This window comes from Pelodiscus sinensis, chromosome 1 (genome assembly GCF_049634645.1).
Source record: "Pelodiscus sinensis isolate JC-2024 chromosome 1, ASM4963464v1, whole genome shotgun sequence".
NCBI lineage: Eukaryota > Metazoa > Chordata > Testudines > Trionychidae > Pelodiscus > Pelodiscus sinensis.
The window spans coordinates 321174137-321195967 of NC_134711.1; the positions used below are offsets into that span (position 1 = coordinate 321174137).

Consider the following 21831-nt stretch of genomic DNA (forward strand, 5'->3'; position numbering starts at 1 on the left):
CAAGCATGTTTGCTCCCTCCTTCTCACCCTCATGCGATGCAACCCAGGGCTTTTCAAAGGAGAGAACGGCGGCTTGCTTTTGCATTTCCCAGTCAAGTGTTCCGTGGGCTGTTTCCATGGCAACGCCGCGCCAGCCTGCCAGTGCTGATCAAAATAAATAGGCCCGTTTTCTCCAGAAACGTTAACCCTGCTCCCCCAGCTCGGACCAAACGTCACCTGGGTTTGCCTAGGAGAGCAAGCATATGGGTTGGTACCAACACAGTTCCCCGGCTATATCCCTGGCAGTTCAGCCTCAGATATCTGGGATGAACCACAGGCTGGGCCAGCAGGAATGACACAGGTTATTTGAAACAATAAAAAAGGTTTATTTGCCATGGGTGAGTCAGATGAGAAACTGGTCAAGAGCAGAGTTCAAATAATTCAGTGCAAATAATATTAGCCATTGATTCAGACCCACATTACCCTTGATGAGTTGTTCTCAATTCCACTTCTTGTTAGTCACAGATGCTAAATAGGTTTGGCAAATTAATGATGAACCCTTAATTTCTCATGTTGCCGCCATTAGCAGTGTGTTACTTGTTGCTTAAGTCTCTTGATATTATTTCTGCACGGCCCCAGTAGAAGAACTGATAGAACAGCGAGTCACAAATCTCCATGCTTTCCCGGACAAATCTCCTGACAATTCTAATTTGTGCCGTTTTCAGAGGAATGACTGGGATTTCCCAACATTATCGGCAATGCCTGGCAGCCGTCTAAAGACTCACAATGAGTAATGGGACCCCACAGATGACAGCCAACTGGGAGCCATTTGCAGTGGGGTCAGGGATCACTTTACTAGCTCTGAACAAGAGGCCTCAGGATAAACATGGGAAGGGCTAAGTGACTCACAGTTTTAGGGCCTTCCCAGCACCCATCTCTAGGATGACTCTATGGGCCGGCTGTGGTTATTTCTTTGTGTTACAGTATCACTAGGAGCCCCTCTCCTGACCAGGGCCGTGTTGTGCTAGGTCAGTGGTTCCCAACGGCTGGGCCGCGGATCAGTGCTGGGCCGCAAACCGCTGGCTGCTGGGCCACAGCAGCTGCCAGAGTTCAAGCCGTGGCAGCTCAGCTCTGGCAACCATGGTGGCTGAGGTGGTGGCTGGAGGAGACTGGGCAGGAGACGCCTCCCTCTCCCCATAGTAATGGCAGCTGGCCCACTGGGGCGCCACGCTCCTCCCTGCCCCCCTCCTGCGTGGCCACTTTTGCTGGTGGTGGCGCTGGGGTTGAGGCAGTGGAGGTGGAGCAGAAAGTGCCTCCCTCTCTTCTAGGTAACGGTGGCTGGCTGGGGTCCCTGCTCCCCCCCTTGTAGCCATGGGGGTGCAAGATACACTTGGGGAGGGAGGGGGCGCAAAGGAGGAGGCAGCGCACATACCAGTGGCTACCCTCTTGCCCATGTGGCATTAATGGCCACACTCCCTAGGGGAGCAGCCTCGCTCTGGGGAGTGCAGGGGTGAGGTTGGGGCAAAGAGGTGTTAGGTGAGGGCTGGTGGGGTAACAGGGCAAGAAAGTGTTGGCATGGGCTGTGGGGGTCAGAGGTTAAAGGGTCAAAGGATAGAGGGGTGGGGGTCAAAGGGTGTTAGGCACTAGGGAGTAAGGGGCTGGGTTGGGGCTAGGCAGACCGGCAACATTTTATTTGCATATTTGCATATTCAGTATACAAATAATGAATAAGCAAATAAAATGTTGCTAGTCCTAAAGCTGCCAAATGTTTGTGAATGAGTTTGCCAGTCTGTGGCATAAAAATGGTTGGGGACCACTGTGCCAGGTGATGCCGACAGAGGCATGTAAATTAGACATACCAACATAGTCAATGAAGCGGGGATTTAAATGTCCCCTGCTTCATTAGAATAAAAATGGCCACCGCGTTGTGCCGGCTCAGCTGTTTGTCTGCATGAACCGGCAGTCAAGACGGGGATCGGTCGACAAGGAAAGCCTTTGCCGGCCGATCCTGTAAACCTCGTTTCATGTAGTCTAGACATACCCTAAGAAACAGGAGTAGTGGCTTCAGACATTAGAAGCACCTAACAGTAGGCTATTGCAGAGGGTAGGGCTCTTGGCGTAGAAGACTGTTTTTCTCCATAGCTCAGCAGTATCTGCCCAGGATCAGGAGCTGCCACCATGTACTTATGCCGTAACACAGAGTGTGCTGCCCTGTGGATCTCCTCCGTCGTGGTCCTGCTGAGCAAGGACACAGAGCATGTGACCTCTTGGCCAGCTTAGCTCTACGGCAGTACAAATGTCAAGCAAGGCTGCTCATTCAGAGAGGCTGTGCCCATCTTCCGGACCGTGGTTCTTGCTTCCAGCTGCCCTTTATGCTGGTTTGGGCCCCGCTCCACTCTCCTCCACTCTGCAAGGCTGCACTCCGCAGACCCTGCAGACCAAGTTATACAGCCATGCTGATCACAGCCTATGGTATTGTGGTTGTGTCTTTCCAAACTCGGAGGCTCACACTCAAAGATAGGAAGGCACCAAGATGCAGTGTCTGTTGCTGAGAGTTCTGGATCAACGGAGTGGCGTGGCTGACCTGATGTGCATATGAAAGTTGGCCTCTTCCCGCCTCAGTTCCTTTGCAAACAGTTTGCCAGCCCAGCTACTCTGCTGCCATCACACTGAGGCTGCCTGCTTGGGTCCTGTCTTGGCTAATTCTCCAAGTGGCTTGCAGCTGCTGAGGAGCATCAGGTGTGAAGAAATTGAGGCAGGAGGCTCATTTGGTTTTGGCTTGAGGCAGGATGTGCTGATCAGCCAGTGCACCTAGGACTTCTATTCTCAGATCAGCCCAGCTGCTTGTCCTGAACTTCAGGAAATGCCAGATACGCAGGACACAAGGCAGCGTCCATCTGGTGCCTACAAAAGGTGTCTCTTTGTTAATAAAAGCTCACCAGGTCCTCATGTCCTTAATCCAGCTAACCTGGTGCTGCCGTCACGGGATGCTGAGCCTGAAATAACACCTGAGCTGAAAGTGAGCTTGAGATTTGTTCCATGATCACTGAATTTTTAACTGTGAGGCTGGCTGCCAAAAGCAATATTGGGGCAGCTATTCTGTCTTGTCAGGCAAACAAATCTCTCCTTGGCTTGCCATTTAAAAATGTCTCTAGCCTGCATCCCTTCAGTCAAGGGTTTTCTGGATAGACAGAAACATCAGGCAGGGATGAGGGAGTCAGAATTGTCCTCTTGTCCCCAGACCTTTCACTTTGATTCTGTATCAGCCAGAACTTGGTTTGCTTTTAAACATGGCAGTGGCTTTTTGGGGGGGCGGGGGGGCGGCGCCGGGGTTTGGAGAGTGAAAGGGTTAATCCCCCCTTTTTGCCCTGCAGAAGGCAGTGGGTGGGAAGAAGGACCGCTCGCTCTTCCTCTTCACGGACCTCCTCGTTTGCACCACCCTGAAGCGCAAGTCGGGGTCTCTGCGCCGCAGCTCCATGAGTCTGTGAGTAAAGCAGCGATCGACCTGGAGAGAGGGTCAGGGCTCGCCCAGTGAAGTTGCCAGTCGCCATGGTGATGGGGGCCACATGCGCACGCCTGGAGACAGCTGCTTTCACCCCACCCCAACCATCCCTGAGCAGTTTGAGCTTTGCTTGGATTTCTGAGGGTCCAGGCCTGGGCGCAGGGGCACCAAGGAGTGGGGGCACAGCCCAGTCACAGGGTACGGGGGCATGGCCCAAACCCAGCAAGGTCCTAGCCACTCCTCTGCCCGCCCAGACGGCCCTGTCTCGCACCACTTTGAACCCAGTGACCAAAAGTGAGTGTCCCTCGCTAGGGATGTAAAATCCCATTTAATTAGTTAACTGGTTAAACATTATGTTTAACTGGTTAACCGATTAAATGGGGGTGAGCTGGAGCAGGCGGGCAGCGGGTGGGTCTGCTCCAACCCCTGCCGGTTAACCATAATCAGCAAATGTTACTGGTAAGAGTGATGCTTTATGGGTTAACCAGTTAACCATTCAGATCCCTGCTCAGAACCAGACGAGACAGGACTGCAGGGCCAGGGTCCAAAAGGAAATAACCTGTCCCCACACCTCCACCTCCACCCCCTTTTCCATCTCGCTCCGTTCCCTCTTGTGGCTTGGGAATCATGTTGATCCCGTTGTACAACAGGCAGGCACCTCCCCAAGGGAGACCCAGCACTCTCCCTGATTGGCAGGCCCTTTGGGACCAGCACCTGGGATCTGTGGTGTTTGGTCGGTGAAGCCCGGTTCCCTGGGTTGGTTCTCACCCCGTTTGGATGGTGGCTCTTTATAAGAATCCAAACACTGTCGAGACTGAAGGGCCCCAAGGGAGAACTGCCCTATGGGGCTGTTCTGTGGGTACCCATGCCAGGCGCTGGCTCCAGTGGGGCACAAATGGACCACTCCAGCCTTCTTCCCCTTACACAAGATTTATTTGGAGCAGGGCAGGTGAACTATACATGCCCTCCCCGAGCAGAGCCTGTCTCGAAACGTACTGGAAAGGCCCAATCATGCCACTGTAAAGAGGCACCTATTATCTGCCCCAAGCTGCTGCAATGAGAGAGGATTGGAGGGAGTCCTCTCTCCCTGGGAAGAGCCAAATCCCTCTTCACCAGCCCCACCCTAGAGCCCGGACCCCCAGACACAGTCCTCACCCCCTCACACTCCAACCCTGTGTCCCAGCCCTGAGCCTCCTCCCACACTCTGAACCCCTCACCCCCACTTGCCACACACACCGTCCATGTGCAGATTGAATTTCGTTCTGTGCACCAGTATGGATGGGAGGTATCACACTTAACAAAATTCATTCCTCACATCGACATAAAAAATTAGAGGGAACACTAAGTGAGACCCAGGCATTCTGATTAGCCTGTGTGGGGTGGGGGATCCTCTGGAGTCCCCCAGCAGTGCCCCAGAGTGAATCCTCAGGGGCTATTGCATCAGCCCCCTCCCCATGCACACGCACATGTCTGTCTGTTGGAGTGAATCAGACTCACAGACTTGATACTGTGCTGAGAACACTCTGTGCCATGCAGGATGGGTCCCTAATTGCCCATCCAGGGACGTCAATTTTCCTTTCTCCTCTCTGTTTCCCATTCTCTTTCCCCCTTTCATTCCCAACCCCCCACAGCTGGCCCTTTGGCCACAGAGGGGAACCGCGCCCCTCTCGAATGTGCCATGAGGGCGGGGGAATCGAAAGGGTGACTATAGCTCACTGGGCGCTCTGCCCATCACGCTGAGGCCCTTGGAACGTGTGGGAAGTCTGAGCAGGGGCTGAGGAATAACTCAGCTGGGATCCCCCAGAATGCTAGCACCAAAGCCAGCCTTGTTCTCCATCCTACCTCCGGTGACTCTAAATGCTTTGCCCATCCACAGTGTGCCAGGCCTGGGCGCTGTGCTCCCGTGAGCACACAGGGATGTGACCCAAACTTCCCCGAGTTCTGAGCTGGAGAAAAGAGATGGGTGTGATGCACGCTGGGTCCTTCCTGCTAAGACAACCCAGCTGCCAGGGCTATTTTTAGACCCTCCATCTCTTCCTGTGTTAAGCATGACTCTCTCACTTGCTACCCTCACCATCTAGTGGTCACTGTCAAGACTGCAATCCTTGAATTCATTCATGTCTCTCTTTCAGTTACACGGCCGCCAGTGTTATAGACACAGCCAGCAAGTACAAACTGCTCTGGAAATTGCCCTTGGAGGATGTGGACATTGTGAAAGGTCTGTACTGACATTATCAGCCATCATTTCTATTGCAGCCTGCCCAGAAGCCCCAGTCAAGATCAAAGCCCTGGTGTGCTTGGCGTTGCACAAACAAAAGAAAAATGTCTATGCCCCAAAGTGTTTACTAAGGCTATGTCTAGACTGCAGGCTTCTTTCGAAAGAGGCTCTTTCGAAAGCATCTTTCGAAAGAGCCTCTTTCGAAAGATCGCGTCTAGACTGCAGGCGGATCTTTCGATAGAGGAAATCCGCTTTTTCGAAAGAGAGCACCCAGCGAGTCTGGATGCTCTCTTTCGAAGACGGCCTCTTTACATTGTAGAACGCCTTCTTTCGAAAGAGGAACTTTCGAAAGAAGGCGTTCTTCCTCGTGAAACGAGGTTTACCGCCATCGAAAGAAAAGCCGCGTTCTTTCGAAATAATTTCGAAAGAACGCGGCTTGAGTCTGGACGCAGGGGAAGTTTTTTCGGGAAAAGGCTACTTTTCCCGAAAAAACCCCTGAGTCTGGACACGGCCTAAGTGTGCCACCTTCAGGAGTAACCTGCCTGTTACAGCAGCGAGGAGTCCCGTGGCACCTTATAGACTAACTGAAGTGTAGGAGCATAGGCTTTCGTGGGCAAAGACCCACTTCGTCAGATGCATGTAGTGGAAATTTCCAGAGGCAGGTATAAATATGCATGTAAAGTGCTGTAGTAGTGCTGTGTTGGGCCACATTATTCCAGGGACAGATTTGTTTGCACCTCACTCTGCTCAGCTGTTTTACAGTAATCTTCAAAATCTGCATATTTATACCTGCCTCTGGAAATTTCCACTATATGCATCTGACGAAGTGGGTCTTTGCCCACGAAAGCTTATGCTCTTACACTTCAGTTAGTCTATAAGGTGCCACAGAACTCCTCGCCGCTTTTGCAGATTCAGACTAACACGGCTACCCCTCTGATACCTGCCTGTTACATTGGCTCAGGGGCAAAGTGTCCCTCATCTGGTCAGGTCATGCTGAGCGAAGCTCCATCTAGCAACTCCCCCATGTAAAGTGCTGTAGTAGTGCTGTGTTGGGCCACATTATTCCAGGGACAGATTTGTTTGCACCTCACTCTGCTCAGCTGTTTTACAGTAATCTTCAAAATAGCATAAACATTTAAATAGCTGAGAAACCTCTTGTTCCCCAAATGCTACAGCACCCAAGCCTCAAATAGCTCCAGAAATGCAATTCCTACTAGTGTTTTGTGCTCTATTTGTAGTACATTTCAGTATTCTTACAGGGATCTGCAGACAATGACTCACTCAGTTACTGAGTTAAATACGGGCTACCTCTGTACACCACGGCCCTCTGCTGGTTAGGCTCAGGACCTCTTGACTGTGTGTCATAAGCTCTCTCCTGCTAGCAGCTTGGTGGAGAGTCTTCGTTAGCTCAAGCGGCAAACCCCTGTGCTTTCGAGGCAGGAGGATCAGAATTCTATTGTGGTGATGTTCCCAGTAGCTGTGGTTTGCAGCCTAGCAACAGTCAGCCTGTGACACTTTCTGTTCCTTAGCAACAGATGCACACTAAATAGCTGACCCATTCAGCACATTTCCTATTGAGCTGCGGAAAGCAGTAGAAAATAGACAGTTGGGAAAGTCTGTTGCAACAACCCTACGTCTCATAGGAGCACATGTAAGATCCTCTAGGAAATGTCAGCAGAGGATGGAGGAGGCAGCCTAGCAAGCCTTTTCCATCGGTTACTTTTTTCAAGTCACACCTGTGTCAAGGCTCCTGGATCTCTCGTCTTCCTACCCAGCCAGCACAGGCTGATACAGGGAGACCTCTGTGTTCCAAACTGGGCCACTGCTGGGCAGAGCAGGAATAAACGGCAAACTGTGTAACAGGCTGTGGGCCAGGATCTCCCTGAAGGCTCAGGCCAGGCAGTGGGAGGCCAAAGGGGCACTGAAGCATGAGGTGATGCACACCCTGTACACAGGCTGCTCTACAACCCTGAATAGCACACAGCTCACCAGCCACTCCCACCCTTGCCCTGGCCCAGGGGATATGGGGAGAAGTGTCCAAGGGGCAAGAAGGGGAGTGGCAGGGAAGGGCCATAGCAGGGCCCAGAATCTGGCCCTATATCCCTCTACAGCCCTTATGGGAATAATCACAGGTATCTGTGCCTCAAGGCCCCAGGCCTCTCGCCAGTGCCCAGCCTGAGTAACTCAGCTGGCGAATGCAGAGGAGTCCTGCCCAGACCCCAGGGTGGGAGCAGAGCTGCTCCCAGTCCTTACCCCAGTGTAATTGCTTCCTAGCTGCTTCAGTCCGAGTGAGTTGGGGTGGGAGGCCTGGGGGGGCAGCTGGCCCCCCTGGGCCAGGGCTCCTGATGGTGTAAACACATTTATCCTTTGGCTCCAGAGAGTGCATCAGCTCCTGCATCAGTTTCCCTCCAGGATCGAGTGCTGCGAGCAGGCCCAGGCAGCCGGGAGGGGATGACTCACCGAGCCGTGGGCCCTGATGACTCTAGCAGGGGCTCTGCCGTGTGGGAATCGCTCTATGCATGAGAACCCAGCCCTCACGATGAGCAGAGCCAGCTGGCTGCTGTGTGCAGCAGTGCTCTGCAGACGCTGAGCGTGGGAGAAAGGGGGAGTGTCGGGCGGCCTGACGCCCATCACAACATCCCTTCACAACCCCAGAGTGCCCCGGCACGGACGCTCCGTGAGCAGTGACGACCCAGGCTCTGGATCACATTCACCCCCATGCAGGCCAGCACAGGGTACGGGCACCATCAGCTGACCCACTGAACAAGCCCCCGGGTCTTGCATTTTCTGGCTGACCTTCATGATCCAGGCATGCCCTCCCCAGCTCCTGGACAAGCCAGTGGCCTCAACGCATACCTAAGCGGGCCTTTGCACTGGGATGAATTTCACCCATGTAGCACAGCGAGCACCTCAACCTCTGACGGGGCTGGAGGAGCAGGTCCGGTCCCAGGCCTGCAGAGCAAGGTAGCCCCAGGAGGTCCCTAGAATGGAGGTGGAGGCAGCCAGCCCATTTGATTTATGCTGGGGGCTGGTTAGAGATGCGGCGGGAGCCAGAGAAAGGGGGGTGCACCCTGAGGCCAGACAAGGCTGAGTCCGAGATCAGCTATACAGCACCCAGTCACCTAGCAGTCAGTGTGGGAGGAGGGACTCCTGCCGGGAGAGCCCCGTCTGACCCTTCCAGCACAAGCTGCTGGAGAACAGGAGGAGAGCTGTGGGGAGACTCTAGCGAAGCTCAGTTTGTATGTGGCAGTGGAGAATCCAGGGGGGAAAGGGTTAAATGAAACACTGAGCGAGGGCAGTACCATGATCAATGCTCCCTGTAAGTTGGGCGCCTGTGCGGTTGCTCAGGAGAGATTCAGATGCCGCCCGGCTGATGAGCAGAGCACCCACAGTTGGGTTGTTTGGTTTCTCCTGGTGGTGCACATTCACACATGCCTCGGTGCACATAAAATGTATTCCGCACATGGCTGGAAAATACCCGACCGTGGGCCGAAAAGACTAGAAGGAACATTAACCCCTCCTGCCCCAGCCACTGCCTCAGCCCCTGTTGCTCTGTTTGCCACACAGGGGCCTCCCAGTCCACCAACCGCGAGAGCATCCAGAAGACGATCTGCCGCCTGGACGAGGACCTGAGCACTCTGGGCCAAGTCAGCAAGCTCTCTGAGACCCTCAGCTTCCCCCACCAGGTGAGAGCGGGGCTCCTTGCAAGGACAGCCGGGGCTCTGGTTTAACCATCTCCCGGGCTCAGCTAGCATCAGCCCTGTCCAGCCACTGCAGGAGACGACCCATCCTGCGGCACCCTGGAAATACTGCTCCTTGGACAAGATCACACCCCGGTGTCCCGTGAGGTCCCCAGGGGAGAGCTTGACCTGGTCCCCCAGCAAGGGCTCATCCCCTCTCCCCCAGCTTCACTGAGCGCCCAGTGCCCCCTATAAATTTGTATAAACATCCTGGCAGCTGCTTTGCCAAGTGATGTGGCCTCCCTTCTTCGGCTGCGCTCAGCAGGCAGCACATGCAGTTAAATCCTACCTGGCCCTTTCCTGTGCTCCCTCTGCCCTGCTGGAGGTATCCCAGGCCAAGGAGAGGGTTAATGGGGCTGGTCAGGAAAGGGGGCAGGTAAGATTCTGATATGCAAAGGGGTGAGGGAGGCTGCTTTAAAAGCCAGCAGGAGCCATTGTGAACATGAGGTCTGATCTCTCCCCATGCTGTCTGAGCACTCCCATGGATTGTATTAGGAATACACCTAGACTTTGTCTATACTGCCAGCTTTGCCGGCAGTGCCTAAGCAAATGAAGCGCGGATTAGCATTTTGCCATGCTTCATTTGCATAATTTATTCAAGCCATTTTTGCACAAAAACAAGCAGTGTGAATGCGGGGTTTTTTGGCAAAATGGGAGGGTTGCACCAACCTCCCCCCTCCCCCCGTCCACACTGCTTGTTTTTGCGCAAAAACGTCTTGAATAAATTATGCAAACGAAGCATGGCTAAATGCTAATCCGCACTTTATTTGCATAGGCACTGCTGTCAAAGCTGGCAGTGTAGACGTAGCCCTAGAGCATGGGCAGTCAGTGCCAGTGAGGGGACAAGACTCTGGACACATACACAACTCACATGAAATTCACTGAACAGTGTTAACAGACTGAGCCACCCGGGAAAGAGTAGACACCACCCTGTATAGAGCTGCCTAGATGTCTTTAATCTGGTCCATTTAACACAGAGCGTTAAATGGGGGAGTGGGGTTTGTAACCTCCCTGATAGAGATTTTTTGTCAAACAATTTTTTGTCTGTGGCCCCTTAGGGTATGTCTACACTACCACCATGAGGAGTACAGGTAGTTCGGAATAGGAAGCCTGGTCTAGTGCGGACATCGTGGACCTCGTCCACGACCTCCGCACTAGGCACAGGAAAGTGGCCGTCTAGGGCAGGAGAGCTGCCAGCCTGGCCACCAAGGAACAGGTGTGTATGAAAATCAAGGTGGTCCACTGAGACCCCCGACCCTGAGCCCTGAGCTTAAAATGGCCGTACTGGGTCAGACCAAAGGTCCATCTAGCCCCGTAGCCTGTCTGCCGACAGCGGCCAACCCTAGGGACCCTGGAGGGGATGGACCGAAGACAGTGACCAAGCCATTTGTCTTGTGCCATCCCTCTCCAGCCTTCCACAAATTTTGGGCAGGGACACCATTCCTACCCCCTGGCTAATACCACTCCATGGACCCAACCTCCATGACTTGATCTCACTTCTCTTTAAACTCTGTTCTAGTTGTAGCCTTCACAGCCTCCTGCAGCAAGGAGTTCCACAGGTTGACTCTTTGCTTTGTGAAGAAGAACTTTCTGTTACTAGTTTGAAGCCTGCTACCCATTCCTTTCCTTTGGTGTCCTCTAGTCCTTCTATTATGGGAACTAATGAAGAACTTTTCTTGATGCACCCTCTCTACCCCACTCATGCTTTTATAGACCTCTATCCTATCCCTCCTCAGTCTCCTCTTTTCTAAACTGAAAAGTCCCAGTCTCTTTAGCCTATCTTCATATGGGACCTATTCCAAACCTCTGATCATTTTAGTTGCCCTCCCCTCTCCCACCCTCTCTCTTCCCCTCTCCCACCTCCTTTTCCCAGTCTCCCCGAGTTTTGTTCAATAAAGAGAGATTCTATTTTTGACCACACGTTTTCTTTATTTTGTACATCAGGAAGGGGGCTAGGGAAGGGTAAGTGGAAGGAGGTGAGGGAGGAATGGGGTACGAGCCCCCGATGGGGAGGACTGGGCTGGCTCTGCGGGCTTCTGGGGGTGGAACCTCTCCTGCAGCCCCCCAATTGCCCCCTCTCCCCAGATGGCAGCCTGTGGCAAGTGCAGCCGGTCTGATGGCCGAGTGCTGTGATGTGCCCAGTGTGGGCACTCAGGGCACTCCAAGCCAGGACTGCTTTGCAAGCGGGGCACCCCTGAGAACTGTCTGTCTGGGGTGGGGGTCGGGTCCCTTTAAGCACAGCCCTCGGCTAGCCTGAGGCAGCAGCTCCACGCTCTAAGTCCTCATCTGATGCCCTGCCGGCACTGCTTCCGGCCATCCTTAACCCCGGTTCAGGGTCCACTTAATGTGGACATGCTACTTCGAATTAGCAAAACGCTAATTCGAACTAGTTTTTTAGTCTGGATAGTTAGTTCGAATTAGCACTGTAGTGTAGACATACCCTAAGGGGCCACAGGGCTACTTATTTTTAAAGTTACAGACTCACATGGCTCTCCCTCTGAGATTTTTTGTCTTGTTTGTTTTGTGAGATTAGAAACTAAGGTCTTGTCTACTCTATTCCCCTGCCTCCACTTGGAGAACCAGCAGGATATGACATGAAATCTCAGCAGTGGAAGTGGGGAAGGAATCAGTGCGTTTCCACCCATTTTGATGGAGCAGCAACAAGAGGTCTGATCCTTTTTGTGATTTGCATTTCGCTTACCATCCATTTAACCTGAACACCTGACAAACAGTGGGGGAAAAAGTCCTCATGAGTAGAGATCCAACAACATCTCTCTGATAGCGGTGTGAAAATTCTTGCTCCTGATCTCTTGGTTCTTGACTGAGAAATGCAACAAAACCAGGAAAGACAGGCATGGGGAGTGAGCTATCTCTAGCTTAAGGAAACAAGCAAAAAAAAAATGGTTTTGTTTATAAGGCCACAAAACCCTTTTGTGTTTTTCCTTCGCAGGTCAGCATTAAGGATGATGGTGGTGATTAGAATTCCAGTGGGCTTGTCTGCTGGAACAGGGGACTCAATTTGAGATCTCATCTGGTCCTGTGTCCATGCTCTGTGTCATGGTAGCAGTGCAGAGAGGCCCCAGTACAGACCAGAGCTGTATTGTGCTGTGCCTACAAGCAGTGAGAGGTAGTCCCTGCCCATACGAGCAACACCCTACTGGGACAGAAAAGGTGCACTATCTTCCTCATGTTGCACAGGGGGCCTTGAGGCACAGAAAAGCAAAATACCGCGCTCAAGATCCCATGGGGAATCTGTGGCAGAGCTGGGCATTAAATCCACTTTTTCTAGGTGCCCATCCCCCGCCTTAACCACAAGACGCTTCCCCTCAGGATTACAATGCTCTCCCTGTTCCTTGTGCCTCCTCAGAGCCTGGATGATGTCATCAAAGACCTGATGGCAGCCATCCACCGGGAGCTGGCGGAGAAGCAGTCCCTCTCCTTCAGCATGTCCTTCCCACCCAACAAGGTGGAGCTCACCACCACCAAAGCCGACGGCACCGAGTCCTTCATCTTCGAGTTCCCCAACCCCGACGCGCGGCACAGCTTTGAGCACGCCTTCGAGGACACCAAGAAGAAACTGGGTAACTAGCTCCCCAAACGGGGGCCTGATGTGATCCCCGCTAAGCACCGTGGGGCAGGTTCCCACTGATGCTAGTGGGAGTTGACTCAGGGCTCCAGCTGGCATATTTTTCTTGAGAGCCAGGCCCTCCTTTGCTGGTGAGCTGGCTAGGCATGGCCTGGCTGGTTCACTTCAGGGCTGGGAGACTGCCAAGAAAAACCCGGCTGGTGCAGAGAGTTCCACTGATAATCTATCAGATGGGCACCCTTTCTTCTGGGTCTATGAAATCAACACCCCAGTGTTGGGGAGGTGCTACGGGTAATTGATCAGCCCTTGAAAGATCCCAAGATGTGTTTTGCCGAGACAGCAGGTGGTTCTCCTTTGTGCCTGAGAATCACAGAACCACAGGGCTAGGAGGGAACGCAAGGGCATCTAAGCTAACCTCCTGCCAAGATGCAGGGTTTAGCCAAATCCAGTTTGATAAAGAACATGCAGCCCATCTCATCTGCAGCGTCAGCGGAACGCCATGTTCTCCACTTTCTGCGCTAAAACAGTGTCCAGGGCTGCTGCATTTCACTGGTGCTCTTTGTCTCTATGGTGTGCAAAACCTTCTGGGTTGGGGCATCTGCTGCTGGCTGCAGTTACTGCTATGGATGGCTATCGGCACAGATCTAGCCTTCCTTGTCTGTCTTTTCCCACTTCCAGCCTCCCACAAAAATTGCCTGGACCCGGAGTTCCTGAAGGCGATCCCTATCATGAAGACACGCAGTGGGATGCAAGTACGTTGGCCTTTTATAATCCTACCCGCAGAGCAGGGGTGTTAAAATGTGTTTGTGTTTGTAAACGTGTAACCTCCACCCTGGGGAGGGCGGGTGCTGGCTGCACATGCAGAGAAGGGAGGGGACCATTCATCTTTCATGGGATCACTGTCCCAGGTCATCAGAGCCAGCAGCGCCTTTGACACAGGCCACCAAGCAGCCATCAGATCATAACAGCTTTTGGCTGCTCCTGGATTCGCACCAGGGAGTGAAAGGTTCCCTGCCCTACAGGGGGCACTGGGATGCCGCAGAGCCATGTGACTGGACGTCCCTGGAATGATAATACCAATCTGTCTGTGAAAGGCAAGTGCCCCCCATTCCATGGGAAGGAGAGTGGCTCTGGGGCTGCAGAACAGGCTGGTGCCCCCAAACGAGGGGGCAGATCTATGTTTCTCCCCCTCCCAAGATCACACAGAGGTGAGAGCAGGCCTGGCTACATTCCAGCCCCGCATATGCATGTGCCAGGGCGGGGGGCGGGAGGGGCTCAGAGTCTGCTGGGATCTGGAGATTGGGCTGGAGCAGCTGCTGTGCTTCATGAAATCGGGCCAGCTGCTGGGGAAGAATTCTCCAGCCCAGCTAGCCCAGCCCCACCTTGCAGCCACAGCAGAGATGCCCAGCCTGGAAACGGGGCAGGAGCGCAAGTGTCAGCCACCCGGGGCGGAGAACAAGACATGGCCTCTGAGGGGGGAGAGCATAGGTGCACAGAGCACCAGCCCCCAAGGAATTGCCGTTGGAATGGCAGGAACTACTGGGACGCCCCTTCCCAGCCTAGAACCAGCTGCTCCCCATTCCCCACCACTCAGTAGCTCCCTTCATTCCCCCTCCCCAATTTCCTGTCCCCTGAGTGGCTCTGCAGGAGATTTGGCAAGGAAAGAGCTCCGGGACGGTGTCTGGGAGATCACTGCTAGCCTCTGCCCTGCTGCACTGATTCATCTCCCAGGGGTGCTGCCCATGTCAGCTGTTCATCCTGAGCTGGGGGACCTTCTGTGTGAGTTCCTGGGGGTTGGCTGCCACCACCAGTGTGAGTCTCTGCCCTGGGAGATGGGACAGGCTGCAGGTTGCCCTGTGTCCCTGTTACACAGGGAATCCAGTCGCTCTGCTGTGCCTAGCGGTGGCGCATGGGGCCTTTTAGCAGCCTGTCTCGTGCTGGGCCATGGCCTTGGCCACCACCCTAAGCCAAGCCAGTGCTTGCACAGCACAGCTCCATGGGTCACAGCTGAGTTCCTGGAAGGGCTGCGGGGAGCCGGCCCTCTTCCCTCACCCACGGCTGACCCAAAGCTGCAGCATGCTGCGGGGATACCTTGATGCTGCTGGGATCCAGCTTGCCCCTCAGCTGATGTACATGGCCCTAGCTCCACTGAAGTCACAGGAGTGACATTAGTTGACACTTGCTGAGAATCTGCCCTGGATGAGTCAGTGAGTATTTCATCTCCTTGTTAGACACTTTTCCAAAAGAGCAGGGGTGTTACCCCGAGGCCCCGGCCAGATTCCAGTGGGTGATGTACTGGGCATCTCTATTTCTCATGCTAGGGTATTCTCCTTCACCATCTGCCCTCGTTCATTGGGTGGTGTTTTTGTGAGCTGTTAAGCAGTTGCCATGTTCCACCCCAGAGGTAGCGTCGTGCCAGGGGTGACACCTAAGTATTGTTTGGGATGAAGAGGGCTATGGAAAAGGAAACCCTCTTTATTCAAACCAAGGGACAGCCTCCTCGAACAAAGGGTAGGAATAAATGGTCAGTTTTCAGAATGGAGAGAGGTAACTAGTGGTGTTCACCAGGGGTCTGTACTAGGACTCGTCCTATTCAGTATATTCATAAATGATATAGAAAAAGAAGTAAACAGTGAGGAGCCAAGTTTGTGGATGATACAAAAGCACTCCAAATAGTTAAGTCCTAAGCAGACTGAAGCGTTACAAAGGGATCTCACAAAACTGGGTTGACTGGGCAAGAAAATGGCAAATGAACCGCTCAAGAGAGAGATCTCGGAGTCATTGAGAATATTTCTCTGAAAACAGCCACTCAGTGTGCAGCGGCAGGCAAAAAAGCAAACAGAACATCGAGAATCTTCAAGGTTGGGATAGAGTATAAAACAGAGAGGCTGTGTCTACATTGGCATCCCTTTCCGGAAAAGGGATGCTAATGAGACACATCGCAATTGCAAATCCGCGGGGGATTTAAATAAATCTTTCAAGTAGGAATAAGAGATCCTCCGGAAAAGGGCTTATTTTCCGGAGAATCATGTCTAGACTGGCACTTTTCTCCGGCTTATCCCCAAGCCGGAAAAAAGCGGCAGCCATGTAAATGCAAATGCCGCGGGGGATTTGCAATTGCGATGTGTCTCATTAGCATCCCTTTTCCGGAAAGGGATGCCAATGTAGACACAGCCAGAATGTCTTAGTGCCTGTGTATTAATCCACGGTGCACCCACATCTCAAACACTGCATGCAGAGGTGGTCACTCCATCTCAAAAAAGATATATTGGAAAAGGTACAGAAAAGGTCAACATAAATAATTAGAGGTATGGAACAGCTTCCATGTGACGAGACATTATTAAGACTGGGACTTTTCAACTTGGAAAAAGAGATGACTAAAGGGGCATATGATAGAAGTCTATAAAATCATGACTGGTGTGGAGAAAGTAAATAAGGAAAAGTTATTTTCTCCTTCTCATAATACAAGAACTAGGGGTCACCAAATGGCATTACTAGACATCAGGTTTAAAATAAACAAAAGGAAGTATTCTCACAGTGCATGGTCAATCTGTGGAACTCCTTGCCAGAGGATGTTGCAAAGGCCAAGACTATAACAGGGTTCAAAAAAGAACTAGATAAATTCATGGAAGATGGGACCATCAATGGCTGTTCACCAGGATGGGCGGGAATGGTGCCCCTAGCCTCTGTCAGAAGCTGGGAACGAGTGACAGAGGGTGGATCACTTGATGAGTCCCTGTTCTCTTCATTCCTTCTGGGGACCTGGCATTGGCTGCTGTGAGAAGACAGCTAAACAGACCATTGGTCTGACTCAGTCTGTCTTTTCTTACGTTCTGCGCCCTCTTCCCCCCGCCCCCAAGCTAGCAGCTTTGAGACATTCATCATGAAGCCCTTTCAGTGCAATTAAAAAATGACCTGACACTTCCTTGTCTTTTGCCCCCTTCCAGTTCTCTTGTGCTTCTCCCAGTCACAGCAGCCCCGAGAACGCCTACGAGGTGTGGGTGTGTAACAGCGATGGCTACGTGGGGCAGGTCTGCCTTCTCAGCATCAAGAAGGAGCCCTCGGTAGAGGCCTGCATCGCCGTGTGCTCGGCCAGGATCCTCTGCATCGCTGCTGTGCCAGGCCTCAAGAGGAGCTACAGGTACCAGATGCCAGCGCAGTGGTTCCCAGCCTGCAGCCCAGTTAGCACACGGCTAGAATTTGCCACGCCGGTCTGGCAGGGGGTGGGACTGGCTGAGTTGGGTCAGTCCTGATGGAGCTCTTCTACCAGCAGCGGGGCCTGTAGGTGTGGTGGGGAGAAGAGTGTGAGTGAGCGGGACACCAGGCAGTGCGGGGGAGTTGTGGGGAGTTCTGGGCAGCATATACCTGGGACTGGGGTGGGGGCTGCGGCATCATCAGGTTTTACTTGGGGTTCCACTCCTGGGAGTGGCACTGCAGCACCCTGGCTGCCCGCCCCAGTGCCGCAGGGTCCCAGCTCACTGCCCCATGCCACAGGGTCCTGGTTCCTAGCCCCACACTGTGCAAGGGTTTCTAGGCAGGTGGCACAAGGCAAAAGGATCCCGAGGGGGGGATGCTGGCCATAAGGGTCTGTGGGGAGGTTTAGCCTGTGAGGTATACTAAGCATAGGGGTTTGTGGAGGGCTTAGCCTGGGGGTGCTTGGCATAGAGGTCTGTGTGAGGGTCTAGCTGAGTGGAGGGGTGCTGGGCATAGGGGTCTGTGGGCGAGTCTCTAGGCAGGTCTGCCCCTGAGGGGAAGGGGCAGGCTGGCAGTGCAGGGCTGGACAGGCCAGTGTGTGTTTGGCACAGTGGTTCTCAACCTGAGGCCTGCAGTGGTGGAGAAGCGGAGAACCACTGTCCCAGTGCATCTGCAGCTGGAAGCAAACAGGGACCAAGCAGGTGGGGGCTGATGTGGGGTGGAGCGAGTTGAGCGCTGGGTATCCCCAGGGGCCGTCTGGAGGGGAAGGGGCCCCGGTTTGCCATACGACACCATTGCAGCATGAGGCATCAGAAACAAACAGGAGCTCCCTAGGAGAGCTGTGAGGAGAGGCAGGCTGGCCCAGTGGTCAGGGCTAGCCTGGGACTCGGGAGAGCAGCATTCCTCTCTCTCCTCTGCCAGACTTCTTGTTATAATGGGAGGTAAAACCTGGGACTTAGTCTCTGTACCCTGGTTCCCCAGCTGTCCAGTGGGGCCCTAGCACTGCTTTACCTCACAGGGGTGCTGGGAGGATAAACGCATGAGAGACAGTGAGGCACTGTCCCTGGGTCCCCCACCCAGGCTCCGGTCCACGCACCGACCTCTCCACTGCAGCTTTACAGCCCTGCAGCCGCGCCCCGTAAGCCCAGGTCAGCTGCCACGAATTGGCTGCGGGTGTTGATTGCAGTGCAGGCATGCCTAAGTTCTGTGCCAGCCACTGGAAGTATTTGCCCTTAAATCTGCAGGACCGTGCTGTACAGATGTGCTAATGTTGGTCTTTTTTGGAGATCCAGAATATTTGTGAGCCCTGGCTGTCTCCGGCCCAAGACAATGAGACATCTGGCTTTCCAGGCAGAAGGGGAGAGGAAGCTAGCAGATAACAGTGCTTATTAAAGCGCCAGTGTAGGTTTTCTGCAATATGCGGCATCTAGTAATAGTGTTTGAGATTTAATCCTCACAGCAAGCTCTCGTAGGCAGGGGAGACATCTTATCCCCATTTTAAACATGGGGAAACTGAGGCACAGCGGCTTTCCCAATGCACAGGATGAGTCAGTAGCAGAGCTAAGACTAGAATCCAGGCCTGCGTCTGATCCACTGGCCTCTCACATACATATCTCACTGGTGGCTTAGCCACATTGTGAGCAATGCAGTCATGCCAGGCTTCCTCCCTTCCTGTCGCCGTGCCCCATCCAGTACAGGGTAGGATTTGCCTGTGTGAATGTGCTCCTGGCTTTACATCAGCCTGTCACTCTAATAACAGGGAGCGTCCCGAGTCCCTGGTGAGTCCGACCTCCGAGCCAGCTCCTTCAGCGCTGGACGACTCCGGGCCCCAGCAGTGCCTGCACATCTCCATCTCCGGCTCCTCCATAGAGCTCTCCGAGCCCATGGACAGCGCTAACAGGGAGCTGATGCCTTTTGACAGCGATGACACAGACGACGAGTCCTCTCCAAGCCCGTCAGGCACCCTCCAGAGCCAGGCCAGCCACTCCACCATCTCCTCCAGCTTTGGAAGTGAGTCACCAAATCGTAGGCCGCTGATGACTGAGCCCTGCTATTATCAGGGAGCTGGTTGTGACCCTAATGCTTTCCATTATAAAGGATCCTTGTGACTTTTCCATAGAGAAGCTCTCCCACTGTCAGTCATTGCATCAGGCGTTTGATAGTCAGCAAGACAGTTAATTTTTTTTCCCTTTAAAAACAAAATCTAGGAAACGACACACAAAAATGATATTAAAAGTCATTGCTAAGGTTGCAAAATCAAGCACTTCAGAGATGTTAGAATTGTTCGGTGTGTGTGTGTATGTGAGAGAGAGAGAGAGAGAGAGAGAGAGAGATGATGCAGTCTTGAATCAGATACTGTTTTTTCACAGGATCCCAGCCTCATTGAGTGCACAGGGTGAAATCCTGCTAACTAAATGCTTGACTTTGCAACCTAACCTACGTTCTTTGAACATTCTATTAATATGTCATAAATATCGGTGTCTGCAGTGCGGCCACGTTAGTCCCAAAATGTGAGAGAGACAAGTCAGGAGAGGTCAGATATTTTATTGACCCAACTTCTGAGGGTGGAGGCTTCTGAGCTATTCAGAACCAGAGAGCATGCTCCAGACCTGCGCAAAAGAGCTCTGTGGATCTCGAAAGTTTGTCCCTCCCAATCACAGAATTTGGTCCAATAAAAGGTATTATCTCACCTACTTTCCGGTAAGCTGCATGACCACGCATCAGGCAGTCAAGGGTTGTGTGTGCAGCCAGGGTGACCGGGACTGGAGATAGGTATGCAGTGCTGCAGCCTTAAATAGACACCTCTCCTCTGGCGCCAGCCTCAGAGCTGTTGCAAACAAGGAGAGGCGTGTCGCCCCAGACCCCAGCTCCAGAGCAATCTGCATGCCTCATGCCTAGCCCCACACATCCCCACGGCCGAACACTGTGCCCTAGCCCTGAGCCCCTTCTCACATTCCCAACCCTCCCCCGCCACTTGTCACCTCCATGTTGGTGCACATAACATTCATTCCGCATCTGGGTGTAAAAAATTAGACCATTATCTCTCATACCTATATTTGAAACCTTTTACCTGTATATTGAATACATTGCTAATCTGGGAGTCCTGACTGCAGAAGGGTCAGAATCTGGATCCTGATTTCCAGTATAAATCCAGCGTAACTCCACTAAGTAAATGGATTTACTGTAAATTTGGGTCAGTGCATCTGAGAACAGAATCTGCCCTCCCTCGTCCCTTCCCCGCCCCCCACAGTGGGTTTGGGGTTGATCCAAGAGGATGAAAAGTGCCATGGAAATGTCAGATTTATCATTTTTAATCAGTCCCAACATCTGTCTGTATGTAACTTGCCTAGGGCTCCTATCAGAGAGCATCTATCCCCAGTGCAATACAGCTGCAGTATGAAACATCCTAGGTCAAACCCTTTCCTCATCTGCACCAGCATAGTCCCCCCAGGACCTCCATCTGGTGCCTAGACACCATGGTGATGGGTGCAAGAGACATTTTTTAAAATAGACAAGGTTAAACTGGTGTTAGCTGGAAATCTGCGAGTTACTCCGGAGTCACGCTGCTCAGAATCTGATCCCCAAACGTCCTGGATTGTGTATTTCTATCACCTCTCCATGTCCAGATGAAGAGCTCCCCAGCTCCAAAGATGTGGCTGCTGAGACGACCAGCTCGGAGGAGGAGCAAGAACCAGGCTTCCTTCCCATCTCCAACACCTTCAGCCAGAACAGGAACAGCGAGAGCCCCGTGGATGGGCGGGCGATGAGGCGGTCGAGCCGAGGGTCCTTCACCAGGGGAAGCTTGGAGGACCTGCTGAGCATCGACCCCGAGGCCTATCAGAGCTCAATGTGGCTGGGCACAGAGGATGGCTGGTGAGCCATCTGGGCATAGACATCAATGGGATGTGGGGAGGGCGATTTGGGGGGACATCGCCTGATCCTGCCCCCAAGTATTGCTGAGCTAATTCCCTCCGGTGGCATCTTTAATGGAGGGCTGCACTGGAGTGAAGCTGCCGACATGGGCGTTATTGGCCGGGGGGTGCATAGCATGCTGGGAAGGGGGGATGATGAAGAGGAGTCAGGTACTGTCTGGAGTAATCCTGAGAGCTGTGGGAGACGGAGAACAGAATGTCTTCTCAGTGCCGGTGGAGATCCTGGGCGCACACCAGCCTGGTGTAAGCAGGTGCAGCTGCACTGTTTGAATTGGCATTGTGCCCGTTTGCACCAGAAGAGTCTCATCAAATCCTGGGGAGACATATTCGCTGGCTAGCGGATGACCCAGGCCTCTTAAATCCAGCACCCTCCCTGGGAGTTATGGGGCCCTACACAGCACTGTTAAATTGGTGCCTTTATGCCCGATGGCAGCCGGAGGATGGGGGGCAGTTTTTTTAGAGATGAGATTTTATAATTTTATAATCTCAGCAACAGACCAATATAAGATCTTTAGAGCAGATTTTACACTTAAGGACCTGTCAGCTTCAGGAACTGACAGTGTATACCTGGGCTTGGCAACTGCCTGCTAAACGGTTCATTGCCACTTGAATGGCTCTTTCACAGGTTCTGCGAATAGCTCTGTCAGGCTTTGTCACTTTACGTTAACTAGATCCTCTCT

The 21831-nt window shown here is 53.0% G+C and overlaps 1 protein-coding gene across 1 annotated transcript in view; it reads left to right on the forward strand.

Annotated features, from left to right (window-relative positions):
- ARHGEF17 (Rho guanine nucleotide exchange factor 17) overlaps positions 1-21831 on the forward strand; it is a 258300-nt gene that overhangs the window by 218629 nt on the left and 17840 nt on the right. The window contains exons 8-15 of the mRNA XM_014577378.2: positions 3354-3463; positions 5614-5699; positions 9267-9385; positions 12807-13020; positions 13704-13777; positions 16973-17166; positions 18979-19229; positions 20846-21092. Coding sequence (XP_014432864.2) covers positions 3354-3463; positions 5614-5699; positions 9267-9385; positions 12807-13020; positions 13704-13777; positions 16973-17166; positions 18979-19229; positions 20846-21092 — 1295 coding nt within the window. The remainder of the gene's footprint in view (positions 1-3353; positions 3464-5613; positions 5700-9266; positions 9386-12806; positions 13021-13703; positions 13778-16972; positions 17167-18978; positions 19230-20845; positions 21093-21831) is intronic.